The sequence below is a fragment of the Physella acuta genome, unplaced genomic scaffold, assembly GCF_028476545.2.
Source record: "Physella acuta isolate Inbredline_101_S28 unplaced genomic scaffold, ASM2847654v3 ptg001329l, whole genome shotgun sequence".
NCBI lineage: Eukaryota > Metazoa > Mollusca > Gastropoda > Physidae > Physella > Physella acuta.
In genome coordinates this window covers 248,595-269,610 of record NW_026732844.1, presented here as the reverse complement: position 1 = coordinate 269,610, position 21,016 = coordinate 248,595, and the positions used below count along the sequence as shown (strand labels likewise).

Genomic DNA, 21,016 nt, shown 5'->3' with positions numbered 1-21,016 from the left:
ATATTCCGAATATTCGTTACAAATTATTGTATGTTTATTGCAGCCGAATGATGGATCTCTTTTTTTAAAGTGACAGATCCGTAATGAAAGAAAACATTTAAAATTAGCAACGTATGAAAGTAATATGTAAGCCTAAAGGAAATTATAACGTCTGCCTACCTTCATATTTTCTACGTCGTCCACCTGCGCCATATGAAATTTCGATAACTTCGGCCCAGCCTGATCTGGTCTGTCGTAACTGAATTAGCAGCCCTGGTTCCCCCTACCATTTAAACACAGTGATTATAAATAGGCTCAACGACATATTGTTAAAAATTACTACTATGGTTTAAAAAATGATACTTTCGATAGATAGATAACATAGGGAGATTTTTTTTGGGGGGGGGGGGGGGGGGGGGTGTCATCCATAAATGGACGCTACACTCAAGCGAAGCGAGAGAGTTCGGATTTTAATGACGAAGTGTAGTAAGGTGGTCAAAAAAGTGTAACATCCCACTTTTGTATAAGTAATTTTTTGGGGGGAAAACCCCGTGGTTGTTGCAGTTATTTTTTAATTTTTTTTTAATTAGACCTTTTTTAAATTATCAGTGTCGGTAGACTATAGCTACATGTGACCCAACGTAATTAATATTTTAAAAAGAAACATCCTTTTATAAAATAAGACCACAACTGCACTAGGGAATCATTATGAGGGTGTTTAATTAAGCTATGTAGTTTATTCAATAACTATAATAAGTAAAGTTCCCTTTTTGAACATGACGGCCCATTTTGCAAGTGAAGTAGAGTTCACCTGTTTCTGTGTTTCTGTGACTTCGATATATGAAGGATCAGTTGCGTAGGCAGGGGGGGGGGGGGGTTAGGGGGGGGGTCCATACCCCCCATAGGGACCCCTCGGTATATAGAAAAAGTATGAGGGGGGGTGCAAATCGAAAGTTTGAGGGGGTGGGGGTGCAAATCGAAAGTTTGAGGGGGGGTGCAAAATCAAAGTTTGAGGGGGGGGTGCAAATCGAAAGGTTTGAGGGGGGGGGGTTGCAAATCGAAAGTTTTGTCCCCCGGGTAAAAATTGGAACCCCCCCCTTGAGGACGATCCTGGCTACGCCACTGGAAGGGATGATGGGATCAGTACCGTGATTAGAAACCTTTTCCTTCCCTAACGTGAGATAACTATAATACTAACCTTAATATTTCTCAGCTTAAGCCTCCCCTGCGGGAACGTTATAAAAAGTGTCTTCTTGTTCAATCAGAACACCCTCGGTCATTGGCCAGATCTCGGGTCCTGGTAATTAAGCTCTGGAGGTCTGCGACTCTGGCTTTGATCTCAACGTTTCGTGGCATCCTCTGGTAGAACTACGGCGATCAACTATAAACTTCAGCAAAAACTTGAGATTTACAGTCCAGATGGTCACAATGGACTGTGGTGTGTAGCATAGGAGTATTCGCTATCTCGAGATGCGTAGTTCGGTATCTATAGATGTATAGTAATTTAGCCATTAGCCAATAGTCCAGTATGATATCTAATAATTTGAGATGTATAGTTCAGTATGCACAATAAAATAATAGCTCGAGATATATATATATATATATATATATTATATATATATATATATATATATATATATATATATATATATATATATATATATATATATATATATATATATAATATCACCAAAAATGTTTCGTTCACAAACTAGAACATCGACACATTTCATTATCGACCAACACTGTTAACGAAATAAAATTAACTGCACACGAGACAAGGAAAGCGACCGAGCCAGTGGCGTAGCTACCAAAAGCTAGTGTAAGCAAGGCATAGGGGAATTTTAATATTATGTTTTATACAAATAATTTTAAAAATAAAATTAAAATTCAGGTTTCTTTTCTATTGTAGAAATAATTTAAAGTTCCAAAAAGTCCCCCAGTCATTTCTTACTTTACAAGTAGTGGGATTCAATGAGGGGGGGGGCGGGCGGGGGGGGAGGGGGGGGGGGTCGAACAGGGCTAATCCGTAATAATATCACTATATCTTTACGTTAATGAACTTTCAATTTTTTTATCAAATTAATCTGTAAACATTATGGCGCTACTAACACTATAAGTTTTTGGTTTTCATCCAATCGCCAAGAAACTTTGGGAAATCGTTGAGAATACTCCAAAGGAAGTGTTTTTCCCCTGACATTTTTTCCTCAAAAAGTGCATGAAAGATACTCTAACTTTTGGGAAAGTTTCTGCCATTAAATTTTTATTTTATTTCGGAGGGCGGCGCCTAGGCAGTAAGGCGGTGCAGTTTGCCACCCAGAGTTTCCCCGCAGCTATCTTTGCACCTGGGGTCCCTGATTGGGGTGTCCGGCGCAGCGCGTCAGCGTTACTACTTGATTCAGCGTTCAAATTGCATCAGCCGGCACCTCGGCGGTCGTGTAACCCGGTGCACCCTGGTCTCCCCAATGAGCACCTACGGCGCCATATTCGTGTTAATGAGCGCTATACACTAGGGATAATTCGGGATACTAAAATCGATTACTAAATCTAATAATGGGTGTCCTCCAGCGCATCAACAGTAGTAACGGTTACCCTGCGGCTACCCGAGTGCACGAGATCCGTTGATTGGGTGCCTTGCAGGGTCAGGGATACTACTTGATTCAACAGTCAAACTGCAACAGAGGCGGCTTTCGAAGCCCTCGGCGTACAGATGACACCAATCACACAAGTATTCTACATTAGGGACAGAGGTTGCATCTGACTGCTTACGGTAGTGTAACCAGTCACTTCCCGCTACGCCACTGACACCTATTACGGAAAATAATTAACATACACTCAATGCTTTCATACAGCACGCCCAAGTGCGTCTGAGCGGTAGTGTGGACCAACCCGCGCCACCATCAGATTATTAATCATTTTACAAAATTAAAAGCATGAAAAAAAAACAAACCCAGATCTAAATATAATCTTTTAATATTTTATCTGGGTACAACTTAGTTTTGACAATAAATTTTACAATTTCTTGTCATGGTGTCACGCCTAAATGTTGTCATCCCGATCAGAGGCGTATTGACCCTTCCCCGGCGCCCGGGGACAAACTTTCAATTTGGCGCCCCCCTGTGGTGCAAATTTTCGATTTGCGCCCCCTCTCAAACTTTCGATGTGCACCCCCCCCCTCCCTCAACTTTTCGATTTGCACCCCCCCCCCCCTCAAACTGCAAAAATGCAGCTAATATGACATTTTAATTTGTTTTTACAACCCATTTTGGCGCCCCCCTAAGGTCAGCGCCCGGGGACATATGTCCCCCCCTGCCCCCCCCCCCCCATCGCTACGCCTCTGCATCCGATGCGGACCGCACCTCTGCCTCAGCTTATAACCACTACTGTGCTTGTTTACTTAAAAAAAAAACAAATTAACTGTAAGTCTGTAACATTTTTACAAAATCACATACTAATATAAGTATAAATACACAATCAGGACGTATAAAATATAAAATGTACAGAATATTTATATTTTTTAATGTCCTCCATCCAGTGGCGTAGTGAAGTCGGGTGTCACCCGGTGCGGCACTTAATGGTGTCACCCCCCCCAGAGGGCGTAGCGAACTCTTCCCGGGGACAAACTTTCAATTTTCGATTTGCCCCCCCCCCCCCCTCAAAACTTTCGATTTGCACCCCCCTCAATTTTTTCTCTATATATTTTACTATTTTTAGCCTTGGTGTCACCCCCCCCCCCCCAAAATGGTGTTAGCCGGTGCGATCCGCGTCCCCGCCCCGCCCCCCTCGCTACGCCTCAGCCTCCATCATAAGTAGCAGTTGATTTTTTAGTTGAACTCAATTGTAGCTTAAAGGCTGACGAAGGGGGCCCACTGATAATTTTTGCAGAGGGGCCCAAAAATCCTAGCTACGCCCCTGGACCGAGCCAAGATGACGAAACACAATTAAAACAGACTGATCGGATATCGATCATCTTATGCTTGGATCTATTAGTGAAGCTGAGGACGTGAGATAATTGTCGACGTAGCTGATACTGATATAGGCCACCCCATGCACTAAACTGGGAGCACGTCGTTTTAATAGAAGTATCGCAGCAAGAGTTTCTTTCTTGCATCTTTCCGGACAATGTCAACAACCCCGCCCCCCCTCCCCCAGTAGCACGTAAATCACCCTCCACCGGGGCCAAATAGAAAAGAAAAAAAAATTATATACTTTAAAAAATATATACTTAAACCAGTGTCTCCCTCCCCCCCCCCCCCAGTGTTTCTTCCAGACTTTTTTCTCCGGGGGGGGGGCACTTGAAATTTTCAGGGGGGGGGGGTGGTAAACTTTCTTCGGGGGGGGGGGGTGGTAAACTTTCTTCGGGGGGGGGGGGGGCGGACACTGTTAAGAGTATATATTTTCTATATAAATTATATACATTTCATTCCGTTCGGGGGGAGGGCGGTTTTAAAATTTTCGGGGGGGGGGGGGGGTGCAAAGCCCCCCCCGAAGAGATGCCTGGAAGAAACTCTGCTCCCCCGCCCCCTCTCTGACATTTTAATTGTGCTCCACCGGAAGTTTAAAGTGTCCCCTGGAGAAACATGTTTTGAACGAAACCCTGATCGAGAAATGTAACGTTTTTGGTTTCGAAGACAATTATATTTTCATTGACCCAATCATACTTCATACTGACAGACGTTGCTGGAAACTCCGCAGATTTAAAACCGGTCCAGGGTTTCTTTCAGGCATTTTTCTCCGAGGGGAAGGGGGGGGGGGGTGGGCTGAAACTTTCGGAGGAGCGCACTTAAATTACAAATTACCGGGGGGGGGGGAGGTTTACAAACACACACATGGTTAAAAGCAGTGTTTCTTCCAGACTTTTTTCTTTTTTCTCCGGGGAGGGGGGGGGCACTTAATATTTTCGGAGGGTGGACATTTTCTGGAGGGGGGGGGGGGGTGGCGGACTATGGTAAAAGTATATGTTTTTTATATAAATTCCATTTCGTTCGGGGGCGGGTCCAGGGTTTCTTTCAGGCATTTTTCTCCCGAGGGGAAGGGGGGGGGGGGCTGAAACTTTCGGAGGAGCGCACTTAAATTACAAATTACCGGGGGGGGGGAGGTTTACAAACACACACATGGTTTAAAAAGCAGTGTTTCTTCCAGACTTTTTTCTTTTTTCCTCCGGGGAGGGGGGGGGGGGCACTTAATATTTTCGGAGGGTGGACATTTTCTGGAGAGGGGGGGTGGCGGACTATGGTAAAAGTATATGTTTTTTATATAAATTCCATTTCTTTCGGGGGCGGGGGTTGGTGGTAGACCTTCTACCGAGGGGGGGGGGGCGGGGCGGATCTTCCCCCCCCCCCCTCCCGAAAAGATGCCCGGAAGAATTCCTGGTTAAAAGATTACATTTTGTCTAAATATAAATTATAGATTTTCTTTTTCGTCCGGGGGCTTCCTATGCCCGGGGAGGGGTTAACACTAGTCCCTAGGACTGGAGTCAAAGTAAGGAACAAAATTAAACCAAAAGTTCTATTATGTAGCCTAAAGAAACATGGAATAGTATGAATTCATGAAAATGGGAGCATTATTACATCTTACTGTGGAGCCCTTGCTTGCTCAAGCATATATATAGGCCTCTATGTAGGCTTATATATATATATATATATATATATATATATATATATATATAATATATATATATATATATATATATATATATATATATATATATATATACATATATATAGATTCTATATGCCAATACTTAAAATAAAATTTGTTAAAACGGTGCGTAACGACCTACTTTTTTACATTTGTTTGGCTGGGTGTCTAATTATATTATTGCACCAAGTGTCGAAAGTTTGATTTTTTAAATAGTAGTCTAGGTAACTTGTACAAATTATTTCAGCACATAAATGAACTTCAAAAAGTTTTAAATGCATAATTTATATTTAACGTATATTTTTAATTACATTTTTTATCCCCTACCATTATGTACTACTTTTTAGAACGGCAGAGCCCATATTTGTTTTGGGTTGTGATACGACTCTGAAATGAAGTTTTAACTTAAAAAGAACTCAGGTAATTTACAGTTCCACTGTTTTAGAAACTAAAGCCAATCAAACGAATACTCTTTTAGCACTATTTGATTCTAACAAAATAATTACATATGCTCTGTTTAATTCGACACACATTTAAAAAATGAAAAACCCTTGCCTTTTAAAATAAGACTAGAATCTAGTCTACATTCAAAATCAAATCTTCCGGCACTGAGTTCTTATCTTGAGCTTGCTTGATCTAATAATTTTGTTGACATGAATTACGATTAGACGTGTGTTATTTGTGTGTCATAGAAATTGAATGCACACTCAACAAAAAAAATTAACTGGCTGACAGAGTGTGCTAATTTTAATGCGATATATAAATATTTTCCATTATTTTTAAAACTGAGGTTTTTATTCTTGTAGTTAAAAGTTGTTCCGTGTGTATGTTCCTTTAACATTTTTAATCTTTTTAGACGGGTCAGTGGTCATTAGGTCAAAGGTAAACATTGGATTACTGAAAAAAGTGAGAGTTGGACAAAGTAAAATGCAGATCTATGGATTGTTATTAATAGTTAGATTTATACCTAATAATCTTATGTAAGCTCCAATGTTAGCTTAATTTTGAAGAGTTCTCAATTTTTAAGTAACTCTAGGTTTATGTGGATCCATGATTTTGGGAACATTTGTGTTCAATAGTTCATTAATTTTTTTTAGATACAATTACAATTAATAGTCCCAGATAGATAGCCTATAGGTCCGGGTCTTATAACTTGCAATGAATAGGGTAAAAAAAACTGGATGTTAGGCCACATAATGGTTTTGTTTTAATTTTAAGAAGTGAGAAATTTTAATGGGAGTGCAGTGCTACAAATTTCTCTTTGATCTCCTCACAGCTGGACTAGGATGTTAAAAAAATAACAACATATTATCTCTGCTGGGCTGAAATTTTCAAAACAGTTAGGCTTGTCTATGTTATCTACATAGTGACGTTTTTATAGTGGGTTAAAAACAGGTGAGGGCTTGAAAGTTTGAAAGAGAAATGTCTTTAAAAAAGAGCAATAGTAGGATTAATTTCTGTTTCATGACCTCCTAGCTGGACTAAGAGAGTCATAAATTACATAAAATGAATCATCTTCTTCACTGTGCAAAGAACAGAATTGGTTGAGATCTCAGAAGAAAATTACCCTATGCTTTAAGAAATCAATTAAAAATTTATAGACATTATTATACTTATAGCATTAATGATTGACATAAATCATTAGAAAAATATTACACAACACCTACAAACTACGTTATTCAGGCCTACCCCATATTGTTTAGTCACTGCTTCAACTACATTATTAAAATTAATCCCATTCTGTTATTTTACTTAACTGGTTTCTGCTAACTTTTCTTAAACATAGATGTGGTGCCAGGTTTGCTAACTTTTCTTAAACATAGATGTGGTGCCGGGTTTGAGAAAGTTATATATCAGTTAGTTTCGTCATGAGCATACAATATATATATTCTTTCTCTGGGGATCACCTTCTTATATATGCCTGGTACAGTGTGGAATCAAACACAAGTCCTATTCAAGATAATAAGAATATTGTTATTTATTTACACATCTATCTATTTACAACTAAAACTCGAATTCTACTAATACTATCTAAATACAACTAATACTTCTCCAGAGTTTCTTCCAGGCATCTCTTCAGCCCCCCCCCCCCCCCCCCCCCCCCGAGAAAAAAGTCTGGAAGAAACACTGCACTTCTCCCATGACCAACTCTAACACTATTTACATTTTAACTTTTTACATCTTTCCTCTAGCACTACCTACTAACTGCCGACACGTACTTCAGTGGTCATCTGCCCGTCTCACATGACCGGTCATCTCCTGCAATTCTATTGGTCTACCTGACTACGCTATGCTCTGTTTCTGCTTTCATCTGCTTGACCTCTATGGCGTATAATTTGCGTCATCACAGTAGATAATAAGCATTGTTTCAAAATATGTTAGAGTAAAGAAACCTCTTTAGTTGACAATCACCAAACTCATTATTTCAATGTCTCTACTAGACCAGGAAGTGCAAAATTTATATTATTGTAGAAAGTTAGAAGTAGGCTGTCACTTATCATGTTGTCTGGACTCAGAGTGGAAATGACATCTTATTGCTTATGAGTCATACTCAAACAATGTCACGTTTTTAAATTTATCTCACAGTGTAGACCTTTCCCCCCCCCCCCCCCCCCTTTCAAAATTGCAATTTTGTGTTAAAGAACAGAGATTTCTTTCAGAGCTATTTTCCAAGTTCAGTCAACATTGAGATTATTGATCAATTTACAAAATAGAATGTTATAAATGCAAAATAACTGCTAAATTCAGTTTCTAAAATTATTTTTTGAAATGCAAAAGTGTGAATTTTAATGTGATGTCACATAAATTGGGTTTTAAATAAAGAAATAATGTGGGGTTTTTTTGTGTGTGAAAGTTTTGTCCTGAATCTAGGGTCAGCTTTGAAGAAGTGGGACTCAAGTCACAAATAAGCCATACAAATTTACATCTAGGAAAAATATGAGTAATTTTTATAAATATATTATTCCTCCTTAGAGAAAAAAGAAAATTAAAAATAGTTAATTTCAGTTTTTAGCTTGACAACATTGTTGTGTGGTCTTTATTCATGCATATCTATTTTTGTATTGAGAGAAATAAAAACCATTAGGTTCTTACTAGATATTATTTAAATTGGTGTAGTTTACAGTGAAAAACATTTTGATGTTCATTCATCATAAATTATTATATAAATGTAAAAAAAATGATAATATAAAACCATGATAGAAAACAGGTTTGGCGAACTTCTATTTTTACTCTTAAATTTTTCTAAGTTTTCCTTGGTCTTTAAAGGAACTGAAGGAGACAACACATTTTTTTTAAATATGGTGAATAGGGGTCACACCAAAAGTAAACACAGTTTAATTTACTTTTTGTATCTTTTAAATCCTGATTTCAGTTTCTTAATGCACAAGATATTTCATGTGTCCTTTAGTGCCCTCTAGTAGAGTCCACTTGTTTCTGTGACCTTGGCATATGAAGAGATAGTGTGGTCAGCACAGAGGCGTATCCAGGTTTTCGTTGTAGGGGGAGCGAAATGAGCAAAAAAAGGCGCCGAATTTTTAACACGCTCTATATACGTGTATTATATATATATATATATATATATATATATATATATATATATATATATATATATATATATATATATATATATATATATATATGTGTGTGTGTGTAGGCTATATATATATATATATATGTAGGCTATATATATATATATATATGTAGGCTATATATATATATATATATATATATATATATATATATATATATATATATATATATATATATATATATATATAATTACTAGCTGTATGTCATTACTAGCTGTATGTCATTGCTTCACTATGATGTAAAATAAATTGAAAGTAGCACTCTGAAGAAATAAGAAAAAAAAAACACTATGTAGGCCGACAAAACAAAAATTGTATAAATCTAAAAAAAAAAAATATGCACACACTACAACCAAAAACAATGAACGTAACACAATCTGTTTTGTAATTCTTGTAAAAAAAATTCCTGAAAATATTTAAGACAAGTGAGACAGGGGAAATAATCACTCTCATAATATAAATATATACATATCTACACATTTAATTATAAAAGTCAAAACAAATAAATAATTACTTTAGAATATTATGAAATTGTTTAACACTATTCGTGGTTACAGATTGTTTTTGTCTATAATCAGAATTTAATATATCTTCATCATAAATGCAAAAGTGTTACAGCGTAATGAAAGTTTTTAAAATCAGAGTTGGTATAAAACCACGCTTTTTGATAGTTTAGAAAAACATTCTGAATAACATCCTACATTTAACTAAGTATTGGTCTTTTAGTTCAGGTCATGTGTTTTAATTAACTACTGTTTCTTTGTGTTCTTTAAAGATAATTTTTTAACATAGTGATAGGTATGGGTTAGATCACTGTATTGATCACACACCCATTTTACTGGTAATTGCAAAAACAATATTCACAGAGTTTTACGTTTAAAAAGCTAATTTTCTGGCGGCATGGTACTTTGGTACATTATTTCGCGTTTTTCTACATGTACTTAACAGATCAGTTAGAGGGGGGGGGGGTTCAACTTCATTCACTACTGTCCGGTCACTTTAGGTCAATTATCCAACCCAGTGTATACCTAGGTGTGACATTAATGTCGCTCTACACAATTGTGGTGGTGAGGTGTGTGGGGGGGGGGGAGATAACCAACTCAGATTGAACATAGCGTCAGTTTTTAGATGACTGTTCTAAACATACATATATATTACACAAATATATATTACACAAATATATATTACAGAAATAGATTTAAATAAGTAGCAGTGGTATTTTGACAATTTTTTTTTTACAGAGGGGTCCATGGGGGATGGGGATTGTAACTGTTTCATATAATTTGTAATCGTTATCACTATCGCCCAAACTGTAAGAATACTACTACTTCATCGTGATGACGGTTTTGACCTTGTCAAAATTTCTCCACCACTACACAGTTTGTTCATAGAGGTGCCACATCATTTGTTTTTGTTTCTGTATTGCATTTTTTTTTAATTAATCACACGATTCAAACTGTATATATAAAGTAATTATGTGTGCAGTTTTATGTATAACATTTTCTAATTCAATTATTCGTAAGCAAATACATTATACAGTTGCCGTAAACGTAACACCCCTCTTGCCAAGTGGTACTACATGTAGAGGTTTTTTTTTAAAACATTGCAATGCATCGTAATGGTTATTTTTAGAATGGCAAACTGATGCAGCTGTTAATAAGACTAAGTGTTGTAAACGTAGACACTACTAGACTAGTACAATAATGCTTTCATTGCTGCATGAAAAGAAATCTTGTGATTTACATAGATGTGCCGACCAAAAATATTTTTTTAACAAATATCATTGTTTAAAACTTTGAGTTTAAAAAGTTTCCAAAAAGGCGCCACTTTGCTGAAAATGGCCAGAGGGGGAGCGGCCGCTCCCCCTGCTCCCCCCCTGCGTACGCTACTGGGTCAGCACTATGCCCAACCGCCTTTACTTTCCCTAACTTGAGTTAGGTACCCATCAGAGTTGGGTGGACTAAGGGACGGTCTACTGACTTGAACCCGGATTCGAACTCAAGACTTACGAGTTAGCAGTCCAGCTCTCTACCGCTAGACCACTCCGTCCCTATAATTTAATGTGACTTTCAAATAATTAGCACGAGCCGACCCGCGGCATATCATGCGCTGCTATTTAGTTTGGTTGTTTTATTTTCTACTTTGCAGTAATTCATAATTTATGAATTCGACAGTACCAATGCTGCCACTGAAAATATTTGCGTTAAAACACTACCAGTAGGTCGTTAAGGACGATACTACCCCCACCCTCCTTCCCCCTACCCTACACCCCCCCCCCCCCCGTGAAAGCAGCCTCCTCTTAGTTACCTCCCGTAAGTTTAAAATCTTTTCAAACTAAATTATCTGCCCCTAATAGCCGTCACTAAACCCGGCTCTACGATTGTAAACATTTAGCTTGAACCACAGCTCACCAGACCATGTAGGGGTGGGATGGTAGGGAGCTCGCTTACAGCTTGTTTTCTAGCGTCTCCAAGAAGAGAATTATATATATAGATAATTGATTTTTTTCTCATCACAGGTAAAAATGGCATCAGGGGGCAGATTTGTCCCTGCCACAGGGATGACATCGGCAGAGCTTTGTGAATTTGATGATCTATGTACAGGCATGATCTTGGATCCTTATCTTGGCTTTATGACACATAAAATGAATATTAGGTACATTTACATAAATAGATGTCTGAAGTTTTATGTTAAACATTAAATGTAGGATAATTAATGTTCAGCCTCTTTTAGCTTAATATACATTAGTAGTTGGTCACTGTTCTAATACGACTGTGTCATTAAGATGCAGTTTTATAATGTTAGAAAAAAGACATACCATTTTCTAGTTTGTAAACAATACTTTAAACATTGTTACAGATTGTTACAGTATTAAATAATCAGAAAGTTTAAGGAAGTGAAGATGGAGATAAAATAAGTTGATAAATAAAATCACTTATCATACAGGACTCAAATTTGATAGTAAATATTTTAACATTAGATTTTGTCTTACAAAACATTTTACTATTTCATTCAGATTTTCACCATTAAGTGGCCAAGAAGAGTTGAAAAAAATTGTGGCACGTTTTAAAATCTCAAGGAATTATGAAGCCACACTAAAAGCTTTGATTGAAGTTGACTCTGCACGCACAGCTCCTTACAGGCGAACTAACCATCAAAAGAAATTGCTAGAAGAACATGTATGTAGGCTAAATAAAATTTGGATTTTTTTTCAAGAATCGTTAATAATAAAGTGATTACCAGAATATCTTAATTACTTTTGTTCATCTTAGAGATAATTTCTTACCATTTGATAAGTTTTTGAATAAAAGTATTATATGTTAGAGCTTTTAAAAGTTAAAATTATTGTAAATTTAAGTAATTCTTAAAGTTTATTAGTGCAGATTCTATCAACTTAGCTTTGCACACATAACAAAAATAATTTAATTTATTATTTGTTTTTAATGGTAAACTTTTTCAATATTTGAAAATCAATTATAAAATCAAGGTAAAATTTTCAGCTTTTTATTGTACATTTTATATTTGTTTAAGAAGGGATGTTATGGCTTTGCTACTTTCTTTTAATCTCTTTTAGACATATCGCTACCTTCAGATGTTTGACTTTATTTCTGGGTTTGAAGTTCTGCCTTGTTATAGATACTCTATGGAAGGGCGAATTGGAGGCAAGCTTTGTGCTACAAAACATTGGTACAGAATTAACATAACTTTGTTATTTAAAAAATGTTAAATTGGGCATTAATGTGAGAGAGAAATTTAAAACTACTATCATCCAGCCTGTCTCTCTCTTTATTTTCTTAACATAATTTTTAAGGAATTATAAAATGGGCATTGTTTTGTATTTTTTAAACAGATAATTATCACTCTTGTTATTTTAGAATTTAACTTTATTAATTTATATACATTTTTAGATTAGCTTAACATGCTCTAACATTATTTTTAAAATCCAGGCATAAAAATGACAAGATTGAAATGCTAGTGGGTTGTATAGCAGAACTTAGCTCCAAAGAAGAATCCCAGCTTTTAAAGACTGGGAAAAATGACTTTAGTGTCATGTACTCTTGTAGAAAAAACTGTGCCCAGCTTTGGCTTGGGCCAGCTTCATTTATTAATCATGACTGCAGACCCAATTGTAAGGTAGGCATTGTCACACATTTTTAAAATTATGAAGTTTTTATGTACATTGAAAATAAATTTTGAACTTGCTGTTTTGTAACTATTTCTGCTTAATTTTATTCTAGTTTGTTTCTACTGGGAGGGACACAGCCTGTGTAAAAGTGTTGCGTGATATTCAGCCAGAGGAAGAGATAACATGCTTTTATGGTGAAGATTTTTTTGGAGACGGCAACTGCATGTGTGAATGTGTCACATGTGAGAGGTATGTAGAGAGAAATAATTTATACAATTTAGCGTTCATAACTCCAATTTTCACTGCACTTTTTTAAGCAGGTTAAGCCTATTGGTATATTTTTTATTATGTATAAAAAAATTTCTCCTTTGACATTACTTTTTTATTGCGTACATTTTAAAGTAATTGCTTTAATTTTTTGTTTGATTACTGTAATGAAATCAGTATCTTGATTTCTGAATTTTATAATTATTTTACAGGTATTTTTATTACAAATTATTTGCTCTCGTTGAATGCAAGGTCTATACATTATCATTAATTTTTACCAGTCATATATACTAGCTACCAGTTGATACAGTTACAATGGTTATAAATGTAAATTTTTAATGGATCTACTAGAAAGATGCAATTGGAAATACTGTTTTCAATTATTGTAAGTTTCTCCTGGGCTAATGAATATAAATAACTTTAGAGATTATTTTTTTCTAGGCGTCACATGGGGGCCTTCAGACCTAAGCAACCAGTGAACCTGTCCTCCCAGAAAGGGTATAGTTTTAGAGACACTGATGATAGAATCAACAGACTCAAAGATAAACCATCAGAGAACCAGCCTAATTTTTCTGGAGTTATTGTTACACCCAGTGGTCAGTACTTGTTCACGCATTTAAATAATAATTGTTGCATTATCCTTAGTGATTAACTCAAGTGTTTCTTAACAGGGGTGGGTTGGCTGTGTCCAAGCCCGGGAAATAATTAAAAGAAAACAGTCCCCTCCCTACTTAAATTTTCAGAGTGTACTTTTTACACCCAAGCACATTGACTGACATAGGCGGATATATTCTTGACTTTGCAGCCCATCTTCAATTAGCCTGTTTTGGTGGCCAGTCCACCCCCAGTTATTAGGGATAAGGAAACAGGATGATATCTTTTAAATATATAATACATGATGATAAATATTGGCATTAAGTCATGAGTACATTTTAAAATTTAATTAATGCATGACTGTTTTTTGACGTGAGAGTTCATAATTTTTTTAGCTTTGTGTTTATAACTTTGAATTCTCCTGTACACAATATCTTCTTGACTTTGCAGCCCACCTTCATTACTGCCTGTTTTGGTGGCCAGTCCACCCCTAGTTAATAAGGGATAAGGAAACAGGATATCTTTTAAAAATATAATACATGATGATAAATATTGGCATTAGTAACCCATTAAGTTATGAGTACATTTTAAAATTAAACTAATGCATGACTGTTTTTTGACGTGAGAGTTCATAATTTTTTTAGCTTTGTGTTTATAACTTTGAATTCTCCTGTACACAATATCTTCTTGACTTTGCAGCCCACCTTCATTACTGCCTGTTTTGGTGGCCAGTCCACCCCTAGTTAATAAGGGATAAGGAAACAGGATATCTTTTAAAAATATAATACATGATGATAAATATTGGCATTAGTAACCCATTAAGTTATGAGTACATTTTAAAATTAAATTAATGCATGACTGTTTTTTGACGTGAGAGTTCATAATTTTTTTAGCTTTGTGTTTATAACTTTGAATTCTCCTGTACACAATAGCCGGAAGTTAGATCTGTTTTAAAGACAAAAATTTATTTTTATCCATTCATCTTATATGTAGACTGCTTATCCCTTTTAAACAGTAACTCACTTCCTGCTATATATACTTCATTTAAATTAAGACACTTCTCACTTGCTCTTTGTAAAGTAGATGACACTTCTTCTCCTTGACAGAGTCTTGGGACAACAGAGCTAAGAATATGGAATCTCAGTCACACCTTCTAACACCAGCAGAGCTAAAAAAGCGCGGCATCACCCGATATGACGCTGAAATCATCATCTCCAATGGCTTGCCTCTACCAGAGCCACCAGACCCAGGCAAATCTCAGATATCCTCACCTGGCAGTGTTCTATCAGATTCTAAATATCTACGCAGCTCCTCATTATCTATAAGTAGAAATGACTTTGAAAAGAAAAATTCACACTTAAATATACGAAAAGAAGTTTCTAGTAAAAGCAGCTCGTTAGGAAAATCGAATAGTTCAAGCAAGCGAAGGAGCCCGCGGAAAAAATACTGCTCACAGAACAAAATAAAACATTCCCCTGAGGTTGTTAAAGTAAAGCAAGAACCGTTAGAAGTTGATGATGATATAGCGAACAAAAAACTTGGTTTAGATGCTTTAACAATAAAAGATAAGTTTTTAGATTGCTCGACACCTATAAGGAAAAAATTGAAATTAGAATCCAGCAGTGATCCGACTGCAGATGATGGGTATGAATATACTGATGCTGAACTGCGCAGTCATAATTTGAGTGACTTTTTAGACAATTCGCCTTCGTTAAAAAAGCACAAAGACAGGTTAGGAAATGAGCTAATGAACCACTGTAGGCTAAGGGATCAAAGAACAGATTCATCAGATAGCAGTTTGCCACCCCTCATTCCAATTGAAGCTCAGTCATCTTCACTGAAACAAAGGGACCATTTCTCACCAGCTGGCTCCCTTATCAAAGCCCCTTCAACACCTGTAAGGCAGAGCCCTCGCTTACACGGGCAGCAAAAGCCTTACCCCGGCTCTAAAAACTTTTTAGGAGAAAAACATGAAAGAGCAGTTCACTTGGCCAAGGAGCTGAACTCTCTAGTAGCAAAGGCATCAACATTCGCTCAACGCTTGACGGATCTTGTTATGGAATCATCTTTAAATGACGGTAATCAGACATACCAAGACCCTCCTGTTCTAGAACCAGAGGCTCCTATCATTTCCCCTTCTGTTTCAAGGAGGTCTTCCGACGATAGCGCTGATACAATATTTTCTAATCTTATTGATCCAACAGCCCCAGACCTGCATTTATCTCACCGCAGGTCGAAATCTGTTGATGAAGACCAGTTTGATAGTGTCTCTAAACCCTTCTGTTTACTTAATCATTCTAGGAATGGTGAAGACTTGTTTTCTAAGTCTGATGGGTTTAGATACCGCAGGCGGAATAGCACAGATGAGTATGGGAAACCACCCTTGTTAATGAAGAAAGACAATTTTGATAACGGTAAAGAAGTTTTGACTAGAATGGACCTCCACCCAGAGCTTTTGAGTAGCCACATACTTAACCATTGCAGTGTAAAAGAAGACACTTTCTTGAAAAAATCCTCAGCGAAAGATCAAAGTATAAAGAGAGTTCAGGGAAAAAGTGGAAGGCAGCCTAAGATAATTTTTAGAATGAAACGTGACCCTGAGCTTAAGAAACAGATACGTGCGGAGAACGCCCACTGCCCAAACTCCAACCTGCAGTTTAAATGGGACGATGACAGCGATGGAGACCCAGGGTTTTCCCCTCCTCATCGAGGGGCCTCTATATGTCCTGCCAAGGACATTGGTAACAGCACTGGGAATAGAAATATTTTTGAAAAGATGAAACATGGAACTCTTCACGCGAGCAGCTCTGATTCCATGCTGTCCACTTCACTTTCATCTAACGAAACCAGCGCGCGTAGAAAAGTCCGGAAAGTTCGTCTGAAAATGATTGACACATCAATACATTTTGATCTCATCTCACCATCAGCTAGTCCCCCAAAGACTTGAACAATGCCTCTCATGGAATGTAACGTTTGTAGATGTTTGTATCTAATCAATAATGGTACCTAAGTTATTTATTTTATGTAAATATTTTCTTTCTCTCCACATTTAAATCTCGGTACGATCGTGAGCTGTTGCATGATAAAAATTGTTGCTTCACCTGTTTAAATAATTACAGATACAACTTTTGCACTTTTATAGGTCTAGATTTTCACCTTTTATTTTAAAGCGGACATTCTTGTTAATGTCATGTGAAATTATTATATACATATTTATATATTTATATATTTAATTAGTCATCACTGAAATTAAACAATTAAAGAAAAATTAGTCTACAATTAAATGAATTTTTATTTTAAATATGAGGATTTATTCACTAATTTCTTTAAAAATAATTTAAATGTTATAACACCTGTTTTTCACTTGTTAAGTAGGTCTCAACTGCTTCATGAAAAAAGATAAACATCTGTTTTGTTGTGATATTGATCTGTTAGCATTTAAAAACTGAATATTTCTGAGCCTTATATTAATATGTGTGCTATCACATGTAGAGTTAACTATTTTGTTAATTGTTTTTATGATGTGTATTCACCTAGTTTTTGTATCATTGTTAAAACAAAGCAGCTTCTATGAAGTCCCAAGAAAAATCCACAAGGGTTTAAGAACATGACTGCAAAATGGCACATACACTAACCTGTATGTCACTGAATGTGGCTTAAAAACAACTTTTAATATTCACGAAGTTGTAACCTTGAACCATTATGTAACACCTACAATATTTAGCCCCTTAAAAAAAAAAAGAATTAAAGTTTTGTAGATTAATGGCAGGTGGATTCTATTGCTTTTGAACATTTACTTTATTCATTTTTATTTTTGTGCACTTTAAATAAAAGTGCTGAATTATCCACTTTGTTTTTCTTAATTTACAGTAGTTAAACATATTTAGTTTTTTTTGGCCATTATTCAGGTAATCTTTGGTAATTTTGTATGTATGGTATATTTGTTTCTGAACATTTTATTTATATAAAAAAGTTGTCTTGATTATAAGACAATTTGAATTTACTTTTTAGCAATCATAAATCAGTTACATTGTAATGAATGTGTTTCTGTGTGTTTCTACCGTTAAAATACTCATATATGAATGTTAAATTCATATTAATAGATTTACACTGATTTCAATTATTTCCTGAAAGTTAATCAATGTGTGTATGAATGTGTGTATATATATATGGATTAGTTACAAATACACTTCTTTACAAAACCCATTCTACTGACCCTCATGTTAAAGTAAGAATGATTGTATTTGGCATGTTTGAATGCCATGGACTAAACAATTCCATTGAAGATAATTTGACAAAACCTTGCAGCTGTTAATACTGCTGAAGTTTTAATAGTTTAAGCATGATTATGATTAACACTTGTCCAAAGTCCTCTATTCTGTTTATTTTTACAACTTCTCTGGTTTAACAAAGCAGCCTAGTTACATTTGTTTAATACTGCTACCTTAATCCTAATGAAGAATGGTGTGCTATTTTTGTATCACTGATATATTTTAGTTAAATATATATTTATAAAATTTTTAAAACAAATGCCATATTTTCAAATATTTTTTTTTACTTGTGTAAAATCATTTGAATGACACTTTTGTTGAAATGCACTAACTGTGATTTCATTAACACATTGTTAAAAAACAGAATTAAATTAATAAAAGAACGGAAGCTTTTTTTATTTTACTGTATGATCGCTTTGAAATCAAAATATTTAGCTCACTATTTGTTTTAGTGATTTGATTGGATTTGTTTCAATTTCTAGTGTAAAAAAAAAAAATGTGTGAAAACTACAGTTAAAGTTTGTTTTAGGCAGCAGAAATGTTGATTTTTTCTTCTTTAACTAGCGCTTCAACATTTGTAGAATTTTTTGAGTACATCGATAACCAGTAAGCACTATTTTCATTTGAGCAGTAAATCAAAAAGTGGCTCTCACTTTTTAAGACTTAGTTTTCACTCAGTGTAAGTTATGTAAAATCATTTGACACTTTTGTTGAAATACACTAACTGTAACTGCTCACACTTTTTGACTTCTAAAAAAGAATTATTAATTAAAGTTTGTGAATTAAAACTCTAAATCTAATATATAAAAAGAACAATTTTAAAAATAGTAATAAGTAACCATGTAATCAGTTGCTGTATTGGTTATTTTCTTGCTGTAATCATGGATATAGCTTGAAAAAATTAATTCTTGCACCGTCTTTGCTAAAGAAGCGCAATGTATTTTGTATTTGAACTTTTTAGTTTGAATTTTTTAAGTTATTACACTCACTTAATACTTGTCATTAATTCAAAACCATTCAAAATCGAACAAAGAAATGTTCATTTCACTATTTATGATTTAATTTGATATTGTTCATTGTCATTGATTGCTTTTTTTATATCCTATTCAAAATTAATCTTTAACATGTTTGACTACAATTTCTTAGTTTAGGCTCATTCACTATAGTTATTAACCCTTAATAATACTATTATAAAACATTAAAATGAAGTGGATTTTGTAAAGTAATATTAAAATCTTTAGATACATTTGAATTTTTAAAAAGTGATAAAGCATTTGTTGGACTAATAACTCATCAGTATTAATGAATTGTGATTTAAGCAAGTAAATAGTATGGTACTGATTATAATTGGAACTCATGTACATGTTTTTCTAAGTGGGAGTTGTATAGAAAATTTCTAGAAACATTTGTTATATATTAGCACAGTGATGTAACCTTCAATTTTTTTAAAAGCAAATTCTATTTTTCCTTTGAGAAAATTTTTCCACTCAAACATATTATTGATTCAAATTTTTATGTATAGTAATATTTCCTTAAGGCGTTAAAACTTTCACCTAAAATAACCTCAAATTTGGCCTGCCTTTGAATTGTTGTCAGAAACGTGGCTATGCATCCTTTTTACGACATGGAAAAAACAAACTTATTTTGAACAAAAAAGCTTTTTAAAAAAGTCCCTAATGTAAGTTACATTGCTTACAGTTACATTGCTGTAATTGCCACCAGTTTAATCTTTTGTTGAGGAGTTTAAAAATGTTAATATTGGGTTTTTATTTCAATTACTTTCATGTTAACATCATAAATAGCTTGAGTTAAAAGAATTTGTTTTACTGCTTTAGCGTTGCTTTTAACACAAAAAATAAATTATATTTTAAATTTTTCTCCTCTGGTAAATTAGCTAAAAAGTTATCACTTAAAGTTAAGCTATATTATTTTTTTATTATTAAAAGCCTCTTACCAGCTGACAACATTTAAAAAATCACGATAAAAAACCTATAACCACTGGACCAGTAAACATTCCATATCACTATAACAATACACAAGTCAACTTGCAAGCTGAAAATTGTGATGGCTATTGAATTTCATTTCATATCATACATTTTAAAATATTACTGCGTGCCATTTTCAAATTACTTCATTTTGTACAGACATTTTTTTGTTCACTTTTTCTATTACTATTACTTACCTCTTAGCACTATTAAATCCCTCCAGTTGTGTTAGGTACTGTAGAATAAGATAGGTGGGAAAATGATAAACATGACATGTATATATAGTTCATCTAAACCTCATCGGTTTTCCTGGTCTGAGATTTATGGTCCTCTATAATTGTATAAACGAGGGAGAAAAGTTTAGTATTGTATGATAATTTACTGTGTTTTTTACCAATCTTCACCATTTATCCTGTGATTTTATTATTGTTATTATGTTCATTTTGAACATAATTTGAATAAATAGCAGCATTGATATTACATATGTTGAACAATGGGAACAGCTGGTTTTTTTTAAATTATAAATGTCAGGTTAATGTATGTTGTATATTGGAATCATACAGC

At 35.0% G+C, this 21,016-nt stretch overlaps 1 protein-coding gene and 1 long non-coding RNA gene across 6 annotated transcripts; one reads left to right on the top strand and one right to left on the bottom strand.

The window, feature by feature from the left end:
* Positions 1–155: 155 nt before the first annotated feature.
* Positions 156–20,700, bottom strand: LOC131958485 (uncharacterized). 3 transcript variants are annotated; one of them, XR_009389241.1, is made up of 3 exons: positions 20,650–20,700; positions 1,178–1,465; positions 156–262 (listed from the first exon to the last, which is right to left on the bottom strand). It is a non-coding gene; the product is annotated as an uncharacterized LOC131958485 (long non-coding RNA). The 3 variants fall into 3 exon arrangements; XR_009389243.1 differs by lacking the exon at positions 20,650–20,700 and adding an exon at positions 1,692–1,741; XR_009389242.1 differs by lacking the exon at positions 20,650–20,700 and adding an exon at positions 1,670–1,719.
* Positions 6,001–17,365, top strand: LOC131958484 (uncharacterized). 3 transcript variants are annotated; one of them, XM_059323561.1, is made up of 8 exons: positions 6,001–6,039; positions 11,728–11,864; positions 12,226–12,388; positions 12,784–12,896; positions 13,157–13,343; positions 13,448–13,584; positions 14,044–14,198; positions 15,303–17,365. In XM_059323561.1, exons 2-8 carry the CDS (start codon positions 11,734–11,736, stop codon positions 17,141–17,143), a joined length of 2,727 nt encoding a protein of 908 aa, XP_059179544.1. In that variant the 5' UTR covers positions 6,001–6,039; positions 11,728–11,733; the 3' UTR covers positions 17,144–17,365. The 3 variants fall into 3 exon arrangements, with proteins under 3 accessions (XP_059179544.1, XP_059179546.1, XP_059179545.1); XM_059323563.1 differs by lacking the exon at positions 6,001–6,039 and adding an exon at positions 6,241–6,355; XM_059323562.1 differs by lacking the exon at positions 6,001–6,039 and adding an exon at positions 6,531–6,599.
* Positions 20,701–21,016: the final 316 nt, after the last annotated feature.

Excerpts from the sequence above, each read along its gene's own strand:
- LOC131958484 (XM_059323561.1), top strand. The coding sequence starts at position 11,734 with ATGGCATCAGGGGGCAGATTTGTCCCTGCCACAGGGATGACATCGGCA. Across the intron at positions 12,897-13,156 it reads CTTTGTGCTACAAAACATTG|GCATAAAAATGACAAGATTG; the intron begins GTACAGAATTAA and ends TTTAAAATCCAG. Across the intron at positions 13,585-14,043 it reads GAATGTGTCACATGTGAGAG|GCGTCACATGGGGGCCTTCA; the intron begins GTATGTAGAGAG and ends ATTTTTTTCTAG.